This window comes from Musa acuminata, chromosome BXJ2-6 (assembly GCF_036884655.1).
Source record: "Musa acuminata AAA Group cultivar baxijiao chromosome BXJ2-6, Cavendish_Baxijiao_AAA, whole genome shotgun sequence".
In the NCBI taxonomy this organism is placed as follows: Eukaryota; Viridiplantae; Streptophyta; class Magnoliopsida; order Zingiberales; family Musaceae; genus Musa; species Musa acuminata.
In genome coordinates, this window is record NC_088343.1 from 39214697 (window position 1) to 39225239 (window position 10543).

The following is a 10543-nucleotide window of genomic DNA, read 5'->3' on the forward strand; positions in this document are numbered from 1 at the left end:
ATGATTTGGGCCCAATAATTTACTTGGACTCAAACTCATGGAGCAGTTGAGAGCTGACAAGACTTAGCTCTCCGGAGGCTGGTAGGTCACCGCCCAAATGCCTAAACCACACCGGAGGTCAACCACCTTTTGCGAGCAATGCCAATGCCATGGTGAAGCAGAAGACGTGCATGATGAGAGAGACATGCAGTGGGGGAAGGTCGCAGGTGCTCCTACCAACAGTAGGTCAGGGATTTAGTGATCTATTTGCATGTCAATTTAATATGATGATCAAGAGGTGACCCAAATCCAGCTGACATTTCTATATATACTGTATGCACACTGATATTAGTCTTCCAATTGTTGATAATTATTTTGGCAATTTTCCATTGATTTTATATAGTAGCTTCCAATTTTGTTATCGGGCTTCATCTGTAAAGTCTCATGGATGGATGGAGGCCCAAAAGGTTGGGCTCATAATGGGCCTTCCAAATCCATGATCTTTTATACGTATATTTCTCCCAAGAAATTAACATATCCTAATATATTGGATGGTATCTGACAAGATTTGATTGCCGCACATGGCATCGGAGAAGTATCTCATGATTCCTATCAACTGCACGCAAGCATGCACGAGAGTAGCTCTCCATGCACGCAGGGACCCGAACCCCATCTTTGCTTTCTTGAAGACAAAGCATGCAGGTGGTGATGGCTGAAGGGGAAAGCACCAGGAGGTGGTGGTGGATCCAAAGGCTGGAGGAAATGGAATGTCAAAGCCCTAATGATTCCCGATCATGATGAGCCGGAGCAGGCTCTCGATACTCCCTGTTGTTGCGAGTGCTGCAGTCTAATCATCCATGTCCGCTCCACCTTCCTCTCGTCGTCACCGTGAGGAGCGGCAGCGGAAAGGGGACGGCAGTGTTTGCTGCGACATGATGCACTGCGTGACCCACCACCACCACCACCACCACCGATCCCTTTCACGTCAGCTGTCGGAAGAAGCGGCAAGTCGTCGCCTTTTCCCTCCTCTTTCTCCTGCTCGACTCGCCCTTGCATCTGCTGCTCCGAAGCTTCCTCTGCCGAGACGATGAGTCGCGTCCAGCACCAGCAGCAGCAACTCCACCACGTTTGCTCCTCCCCGCAGCAGCAACGATGCGATGACTGGTGAGCTCAACCCGATTTAACTGTCCTCGTGCAAATGGTGTTCAAATCAGTAATCATCTGGAATTCTGGTGTAGGATTTTTCTGGATGTTCCTAGTGATATCACCATTGATGTAAATGGGGTGAGATTTGCTCTGCATAAGGTAATACTCTATGGATCATCTTTCTCATCAGAGATGAAGAGTTTTACTAACAGTTCAGAGTTGATGAACTGCAGTTTCCACTGGTCACCAGAAGTGGTCGAATTAGGAAGCTGATCTCAGAGCACAGGGACGCTGCTGACACTGCAAAGATCGACCTGCTTAACTTACCTGGGGGCCCTGAGACGTTTCAGCTGGCCGCCAAATTCTGCTACGGCATCAACTTCGAGATCACCACCGCAAATGTTGCTCAACTTTGCTGCGCGTCCGATTACCTTGAGATGACAGAGGAGTATGCAGAAGCGAACCTGTCGTCCCGTTCCGAAGCTTACCTTGATGACGTCGTTTGCAGAAGCCTGGAGATGTGTGTCCAGGTGCTGCAACAGTGTGAAGGCCTCCTTCCCCTGGCCGACGAGCTCAAGATCGTCAGCAGGTGCACCGACGCCATCGCCTCCAAGGCATGCGCGGAGCAGATCGCCTCGAGCTTTTCGCGCTTGGAGTACAGCTCCGGAAGGCTGCACATGAACAAGCAGGTCAAGTGCGGCGAGGACTGGTGGATCGAAGACCTCTCTGTGCTTCGGATTGACTTGTATCAGAGAGTCATCGAGGCCATGAAGTGCCGAGGAGTTCGTCCGGAGAGCATCGGAGCCTCGCTCGTGGACTGCGCCGAGAAGCTACTCAAGAGGAAGCCCATCTTAGGGGCCAGAGCTGGTGCTTCAGCTGAGGCCATCGAACGCGAGGAGAAGACGGTGATCGAGACGATCGCCGGCCTACTGCCGGGAGAGAAGCACACTGTGCCCATGAGCTTCCTCTTCGGCCTGTTGCGCTCGGCGGTGATTCTTGACTGTCCCATGACCTGCAGGCTCAATCTGGAGAGGAGGATCGGGTCGCAGCTGGAGATGGCTACTCTCGACGATCTCCTGATACCTTCTTCCCAACATGCAGGGGAAACAATGTTCGATGTCGACGCAGTTCACAGGATCCTCGTGGTCTTCTCTCAGCAGGACGACAGCGACAACGATGGCTTGGGCTACGATGCCGACGGTCCTCGCCCTCTCTCCCAAACTGCGCTGGACAAGGTGGGAAGACTAGTGGACAACTACCTCGCGGAGATTGCTCCAGATGCTAACCTCAAGCTTGCCAAGTTCGTCGTCATCGCCGACGCCTTACCAGGGTATGCTCGCACCACAGACGATGGCCTGTATCGCGCCATTGATATCTACCTCAAGGTGTTTGTTCCCTGCTCCTTTGTTCTTGTCCTGCATCTTGGATCTGCATCTCATTTCCGTTGGATCTTTCAGGCTCATCAAGGGCTACCAGACTTGGAGAGAAAGAGGCTCTGCAAGCTGATCGACTTCCACAAGCTCTCAGAAGAAGCCAGCGGTCACGCGGCACAGAACGAGAGGCTCCCGCTGCAGGCAATTGTGCAGGTGCTTTACATCGAGCAGCTAAGGCTCAGAAACGCATTGTGCTGCTCCTACTCAGAGGAGGACCAGAAAACAGCTCCCCAGTCGCGATGCACCAGCAATGTTGTGTTCAGTTCAGGGCTGTCTCCTCGGGACAACTACGCGTCGCTGAGGAGGGAGAACAGGGAGCTGAAGCTTGAACTGGCCAGGATGAGGCTTCGGCTGAGCGACCTCGAGAAAGGCCATGCCTGCATCAAGCAAGATATGGAGACGTCCAACTCGCGAAAGCTCATACTCTCCTTCTCCAAGAGGATCCGAAAGCTCAAACTTATTTAATGGCGCTGCTTCTGATTTGCCTTCCAGAGTCAGTAGCAAGCCTTGAATCACACCTCGCCATTGATGCACAAACTCAAAGTTTGCCTCTGAGAGATGATGATGTTAGCACTGAAAGTAGTAGTGTATTGTGAGTTCACAAGCTCTGCCAATCCTGGTTGGTTCATTTGTTCTCTTTGTTGTCAATTGCTTGATGTTGCATGATACATTGGTCCAATGATGTAAAGCAAGAAAAAGTCTTCCATCACCACAAACAATGAAAACACCTGAAGAAGGCACCAAGATGATCCAAACCATCAGTCTCACACCAACAACATTGGCTCAACAAATTATATATGTAAGTCCAAAACCAGACTAAACTGTTGTCAGAGCAAACCAAGTTGAGCTGTAACCTTCTTTGTTCTCGTCTCTCTCAACTTGCTTCAATTTGTTTGATGCTCTTCATCATTGTAGGGGAGGATAAACACCAAGCCAAATAGAGGATGATGGGGTCTATCAGGATAAAATTCTTCCAGGGATGCATAGGAACATAAATGAGTGGGATCCTTCAAATTTATATGTATAACATTTGGATGACTACATTTCAATCAAGTTCTATCAAACAAGCTGGAGCACAACAGTTTGTCAAGTAAAATGTCCAATTACCAAGTATATATAACATGCAGAAGAAAAGATGGCCAACAGAAAATATGAAAGCATCTTTATGTACAGCTGATAAAGCAAAATAGAATTCACAACATACTTAGCCATAAACATATCATAGTCTAGAGTTTGCAGATAAGTAGCATATGGCAAAGAGGTCACAATTATTTCATGTGTTCAAGATACTAAACAGGTCCACTTGATATCACAAATGAGGTGTACCACTGCGCCCCTATGCGTCAATCAATGCATCGGCTATACCGTGCACAAGTCAAATTGGTTACTGATCTTGTTGAGTGTTAATGGCAGTGACTGTAGACACCATGGAATCGACACCGCATACATTGCGACCCCTGCAGATCTTATAGTAACCCTTCTCTCCCCAGTTTTCGCCCCATGAGTTCTTTATGATCCAAAAGGGTTTTTGCTTGAGGCGAATTGGAGAATAACCAGCAGAACCATAACCAACCAGAAGCACTCCATGATCCAAATGCCTTCCACAGATATAAGGACATGAAACTCCTCCAATATATGTTTGCATGTACACTGCATTTATACCAACTGCAAAAAGGTTGACAGATATATGAATAACCAATCTCATTATCATATGAAACATTAAACACACTTCTATGAGAAAAAAATGTCAAAATGTCGCAGCATTTCTTGATACCTAGATTCGAAATCTACCCTATATATTAGTATGTTTGTAATGGCCCTAATAAGATATCAAGTCACCAACAAAAACCAAATACAAGAACGAAGATGGTGGGTTTTTCTAATTTATGGGTGCCTACTTTTCGCATATTGTTAAAAATTTATTAGTGCAGGTATTTTCCAAAATTAAACCAAATTATGACACGAAACGTCTGTATAAGATCACCTACTTGCAAGGGGGCCATGTTTCACAAGATTAGCAGCAATTTGATCTTCGTCAATGGAGACAACACTGAAGTTTTGAACTGAAACAGCAATTTTGGACTTATCAAACTTGCAAGTGCCACGTTGGGACCCAGTATAAGGATAATCTTCCTCACGCTCAAGCCCACCAGAATTGAGTAAATACTGGAATGCAGTAGTCATCAGACCACCATTGCATCCCTGGTCGCATGCATCAGGTTCGTCTGAGTCACACTGCAAAATAGTGAAAAAAAAACATTGGATAGAACTTCAGCATCACAGAGCAAAGCTATCACATTAAAAATTTAGAAAATAGTATCCTTGGCAAGAAGTTGCCACCAAAGCCAGCTAGAGGATAAGGTACATATACTTAAAAAGGCAAGAAGCAGCAGGAGTTTAAAGAAGTAAAGACTGTGGCACCAGTAAGCTTCTTTGAAGAATGAGCACTCAGCATGAAAAGTGAAAAGCTAGAAGATTCAGCAGTAATGAAGCCCGCTTATAGCATTAGGCTCTAAATCTTATAAAGACAATAGTTCCACAGAGGGAAGGGCAACCCGATCAGAGAGAAGCTCCATCATACATGATCGGAAACACGGAGAAAAACAATGATAATGAATTGGAAAAACTCTTATTACTTATCCGAAAAGAGAAGAAAATCTTAATTGACTATATGCATTAATTAATAGCACAAGAAGAACCAAGGGGGCCATTTTTCTATCTCATCATCTACATCAATAATTCGTGATAGATAGACAGAATTATCATCACACTTCATAGTATTAAATATCATTACCCTAACAAGTTTGAGATGAAGGTGCACTATATTGTGAAAATATCAATCAAATATCCAGCATCATATTTAATTATTTTTGTTAATGATAAAGTTTGAAGGACACAATCAAATGTAAGAAAGAAGAATATAATAAAAACAATTACATTCTGGAAGTATGCTATTCTATTTTACTAGATGAGTCCTTAACAGTTATTACAAGCAAACAAGTTTCCATCACTCTAATGAAGAAGACACCCATTATTGATGTTTCCCACTTAAGACCCTTCTTCAGTTGTTCTCCCAATAAGGCATCTCCTTAAAACACCTTTTGTCTTCTACTACACACCTTGTATAAAATCAACAATAGGTGTCTAACACAAAGCAATAGGGGTCCGTTAGAGGGGATGGACTTTAATTAGGGAAAAAACAAAGAAAGGTCATAAGCAGGATTTTGCATTAAACAGTAATCTTCCTTAGGAAATTAACCAAACATATAATTGACATTGAACAATTTCTTCTGGAAAGAAAAGTGCTGTGGCAAGCAATCTCTCCTTGCAATTGATCAAGATAAAGTAAATGGTATGAACAGTGTAAACTCAATTAAACTTTTCAGAGAATACTTAGATCCAACTCAGGTTGACCCATTGAAGTCAAATGGGGAAAGAAAAAAAAAAAGCAAAAACAGTTCCTGCAAATTACTGGACTTCTAAGCTCATAGTGTACCACCCAATCATCAGAAACTACAACTACGAATCGAAGGATCTAATCTGAGTTACATCAGCAATTAATCTAATTTGACTACAAGCATTAGACTAAATGCAAAAGTTTGAAAGGAAAGAGTCTGAGAGCTTAAGGAAATTAATGAGATTAGGCCACCCACTTTGATTGAGGTCATTTCTTCTTAATTAATCTCATGTAGATCATCAAAATCCACTTCTTAAAATGATTTGACAACAGCCACTTCTCAGCAACACTCTTCAAACACTTTCATCCACAAATAGTATCCTTTTACTAAAAGCAGGACTCTCAATTACTTGGCTATATCCTAAACATCTGCTAACAGAAATAAGATCTTACATCAACAACGAGAAAGCAAATCGAAAACTTATTTTTCTAAAAGGTGCCCTTTTTAGCAGGCTCGATTAGGGTAGAAGGAAAAGGAGGGGATAAAACACAAACCATATGGTCGCAATCAACAAGCTGCTGCTCACTGAGGCTTTCCAGCTTTCCAGTGGCCAGGAAGTTTGCCCCTTCCAAGGCCGCCGCAGCGCTGAAGGACCAGCACGACCCACAGGAACCCTAAAACAAAGACAAAATAAGAAGATAGATCGATTAGGACAAGAAATAACTATAAGAAGTTGGACAAAGGACCGGCCTGTATATAGAGAACCTGATTCTTGACGCCGGTGACGGCGCCGTGGTCCCTCCAGTCGAAGTCGGTGGGGAGGTCGTTGGTGGGGAGGATGGGCGCCTGATGGGAGGACGCCGGGGTCTGGCGGCGCAGGCCGAGGTAGGCGCTGCGGAACTCGGCGGGGGTGAGGTCTGAGAACTTGGTGATCCCGTGGACGGCGGTGGGGTCCAGGCGCTGGTGCCGCGCCGCCCGCCGGAGGTTCGCCTTGAACACCTTGAGCCGGTGGGTGCGCTCCTCCTCGTTGGCGTAGGTCTTCCCGAACCGGCTCATGAAGCTGGTGAAGTGCGCCTCCGCGTTAAGCGTCAGCCCGTCCTTCTCCAGGTCCACCACCTGCAGGATCAGCGGATCTTCATCGGGTTCAGCACCCCCGCCGAAGGAGGAGGCGATCACCACCGAGCACAGGAGGAGGAGGAGGAGGAGCGAGAGGAGGAGAGGGCGGCAGCGTAGATGATCCATCGACGGAGGGCTTCGCGTCTCCACCACCTACAATTCTCCGCCAACCCCGTCGCCTCCCCACGATCATTTATGTCGGGTTGCGTGAGTTGATTGATCAGCTACGGTCCAGTAGGCGGATGACACGTATACCGTCGGTAGAATATATTTGGTTTTCGTTAATTCCTTGTCCTACTTGGTTTTCTATTTTGCCTCATCCCAATTTGTTAGGAGTCAATCCACAGCGTGATGCGATAAGAAACACTTGCCCACGGAACATACAATATTATTATTGGCTCCCCACACGGAGATACAATCTTCAGTTTATTTTTGTCCTCCACCAACGCATCGTATAGAAATAGAGATATGTTTTAGGTATATTAAATATTTTATTTTTTATTCTAAATAAATATATTATGCATAAAAAAAGAAAATTGAGAATGCTTTGAATATATATATTTTTGTCCTGAACGAATGAATCACGTCCAAAAGAAAGATTATGAATATATTATGTGTTTTAGATTTTTTTTTTCATCCTCAACAGAGGTGTCAGTCATATGTAAAAGTAAACTTGGAATGCGATCATCATTTTATATTTTTTTTAGACAAATAGATCATAAATAAATGATATATTTTTTATGGGTATGAGATGTTTTTTTTAACTTAGACGAATACATCATATACAAAACAAAATATTTTGGGTGTATGGGTGTATTGCGCACTTGTGCAGATGCATTGCATGTAAAAGGGCACCCTGATATATCAAATGCTTTGAATGTTTTTTTTTATTTTTGATGAACATATTTCATGCAAATAAAATGCTTTGAGGCATAAATAGATCATTTATAAATTGTGTTGTTCATATTTTTATTTTTTATTATTTATTTATTTTTGTTGTTCATGTTAACACAATTAGAAGCTTGGGAAAGTAATAATGAGCTATATATATATATATATATAGAGTGGTTCTTAAAAAAAGAAAATCTTAGGGTTCGGGCTAAGATGTGATTTGACTCGAGCTAGCTTAGTCAAGCTTTGTATGGAGCTTAGGCCATAACTAGGCTTAAATGCAATAGCCTCCGGTTCGCTTCGTCGCTTAGGTTATAAGTTCAAGTTGACGTAGTCAGGCATAGACTCGACTAGCCTTTCCCAATTAGTCAAATAATTTCACGTAGCTAATGGTTTAGTATTTTTTAAATCTTTTTTAACTAAATTGCACTACTCAAAGTGTGTTCGGCTAATTTGAGATCTCTCTAATCTTTCTTTTTGTCATGTATCAAGGTCAAGCATTTCTACCTAATCATGTGAAGTTGAGATTTTTCTACTCGATCTGATGAGGGTTGGTGTTGCTACTCAAGTAAAAGGAGATGTTCCACCTCAAAATGTCTTTTATTAAGTATGAGGATGAGGCCTTCTGCATAAGATGATCGGTCTTCAAATTGTGATAAAGTAAATGGCCAATTTGACTAGATAGGGCAGATTTAGATTATCTTCTTCTTGGGGAAGTGATACTTACTATGAGCAATAGAGAAAAAAAATGAGATACCAATCGATGAATGTGATATTCTCGAAGACACAACTAATTTTGGCCCTATTGATGGACACTTTACTTTTATAATATAATTGACTTGAGAATATAATCATCTCGAATGATGTGATTTTTTTTAAGGTATGATTAACTTATGTAAACAACCAATCCAAAGATGTTAGTCCATTATTAGCATCAACCAATCCTTTTTTTTCATCAATATGAGAATTTCAAGTATTATGTACAATTCACCCTTTAGAGTATATTTGAAGGAATTTTGATGGTTTCAAGTCATTCATTGATGGTTTTACATATAAAATTATATATGTTTATTTTTCTTCGTACTCTCCATCTACACAAAATAAAAATAAAAAATAAAAACACAAACCTAAAGGGAATTGAGATATAAGCATAAATCTTAATAAGGTGAGGCAAATAAAATATAGTAAGAATTCAAGCTCAATCAATCTACTAAGGAGTTTGTTTGTCCCCTTCTTTCTTTGAACTTTTCTCTATCGTTATCATAATATAAATCGTAATGGTTGCTTTGTTTGTGTCACTCTTAAAGATGAAGTCGTACTCGACTAAGCTACAAAGACCTTATGATTTATATTATAGCAAGTGGGACCCTTTTTACATGTAAGATAAAAAATTAATAATAAAAAAGTTGGTCAAAGAGTTATTGGAAATGTTTGGTACTGCTTTATATTTTAAATTAAATATTAGGTATTTAATATGATAATTAAGTTGTTTCCTAAGGTAAGGAAATAATATAATAATAGCAAATAATATTTATTGAAAGCAGTGTAGGAAATCTCTAAGCAATGGATGAAATCTTGAGCATTTGAGGAAAATCCTCTATATAAATAGTTATCAAAAACTCACTATCTAAATGAACTCTGTAATTACATTTCATAAATTTCATAGTTTATCATGGTATCAAAGCCGCTTGCCTAGAGCAAGCCCTCTTCTCGCTGTTTTGACTCCTCACATAACCTCGTTAGTGAAGGTGTTCGACGTCGACGTTGCCACTTTACGCTGGTGCCTTGGTGCTTTTTCCCTCACCAATACTGTTGCTCCATCCTCGCCATCATCCTCACTAGCAACAGCAAACCACCTCCCTACAATCGTTGTTGATCCGATCTCTAGATTTGATTCTGCTGAGACTCTATCGCCCACCACTGAATCACTACTGGTAGAACTCCCTATCGTAGCCTTTGCTCATGCTGGACTTACCCCGTTTCGTTGTGTTCTCCTACCTGAGCTGGCGGCTGCTTGTCATTTCCTCTACCTCAGCGTACCTTGGCAACAATAATCTAAAGCAACAAAGCAGTCACCTCCCGCTACAGCCCCGCGATCGCTTCCCGACCGGAGTCCACCGCCTCCTCTTGGGTCACAGTCGTAGCCGCTCGACCATCTTACTGCTCACTCTTCAATTGCAGCTCCGGTTGATGTATGACATCGTTGTCTTGGTCATCCCTCTCTTATTAGTAAAAATTATTTTCTCGTTATTCTCTTCTTAAATCAATAGCACTGCCACTCATTGCGATGCTTGTCTTTGTAATAAAAGCCATAAACTGTCTTTTAAGACAACCTTTATTTCTTGCTCTAAACCATTTGAAATTATTTATATCGACGTGTGGGTCTCTGCTCCAATTCCTTCTTTTGACAAGTTTTGCTTTTATTTCATTTTTATAGACTATTTCACTAAGTATGCATGGTTATATCCTCTCCACTATAAGTCTGATGTTTCTACAGTATTTACCAACTTTCGAAAGTTGGTCGAGATTTTTTTTTAATCTTTCATTAGAATAGTTTACTCTGATGGCGGAGGTGAATAT

The 10543-nt window shown here is 42.2% G+C and overlaps 2 protein-coding genes across 3 annotated transcripts; one reads left to right on the forward strand and one right to left on the reverse strand.

Moving 5' to 3' along the window:
* The first annotated feature begins 379 nt into the window (after positions 1-379).
* LOC135615522 (BTB/POZ domain-containing protein At5g48800-like) lies at positions 380-3186 on the forward strand. 2 transcript variants are annotated; one of them, XM_065114150.1, is made up of 4 exons: positions 382-1143; positions 1218-1284; positions 1359-2510; positions 2583-3186. In XM_065114150.1, exons 1-4 carry the CDS (start codon positions 1067-1069, stop codon positions 3021-3023), a joined length of 1737 nt encoding a protein of 578 aa, XP_064970222.1. In that variant the 5' UTR covers positions 382-1066; the 3' UTR covers positions 3024-3186. The 2 variants fall into 2 exon arrangements, with proteins under 2 accessions (XP_064970221.1, XP_064970222.1); XM_065114149.1 differs by having other exon boundaries at positions 380-1143; positions 1359-3186.
* A 522-nt stretch (positions 3187-3708) lies between these two features.
* Positions 3709-7241, reverse strand: LOC135615523 (cysteine proteinase 1-like). The gene is made up of 4 exons (XM_065114151.1): positions 6722-7241; positions 6511-6630; positions 4547-4793; positions 3709-4223 (listed from the first exon to the last, which is right to left on the reverse strand). Exons 1-4 carry the CDS (start codon positions 7196-7198, stop codon positions 3943-3945), a joined length of 1125 nt encoding a protein of 374 aa, XP_064970223.1. The 5' UTR covers positions 7199-7241; the 3' UTR covers positions 3709-3942.
* Positions 7242-10543: the final 3302 nt, after the last annotated feature.

Bases quoted from the DNA above. Each gene is read 5' to 3' on its own strand.
- LOC135615522 (XM_065114149.1), top strand. From the start codon at position 1,067: ATGAGTCGCGTCCAGCACCAGCAGCAGCAACTCCACCACGTTTGCTCC. The intron at 1,144-1,217 runs GTGAGCTCAACC...ATTCTGGTGTAG, and splicing joins CAGCAACGATGCGATGACTG to GATTTTTCTGGATGTTCCTA. The intron at 1,285-1,358 runs GTAATACTCTAT...GATGAACTGCAG, and splicing joins TGAGATTTGCTCTGCATAAG to TTTCCACTGGTCACCAGAAG.
- LOC135615523 (XM_065114151.1), bottom strand. From the start codon at position 7,198: ATGGATCATCTACGCTGCCGCCCTCTCCTCCTCTCGCTCCTCCTCCTC. The intron at 6,631-6,721 runs GTTCTCTATATA...TCTTTGTTTTAG, and splicing joins TCACCGGCGTCAAGAATCAG to GGTTCCTGTGGGTCGTGCTG. The intron at 4,794-6,510 runs GTTTGTGTTTTA...ACTATTTTGCAG, and splicing joins TTGTTGATTGCGACCATATG to TGTGACTCAGACGAACCTGA.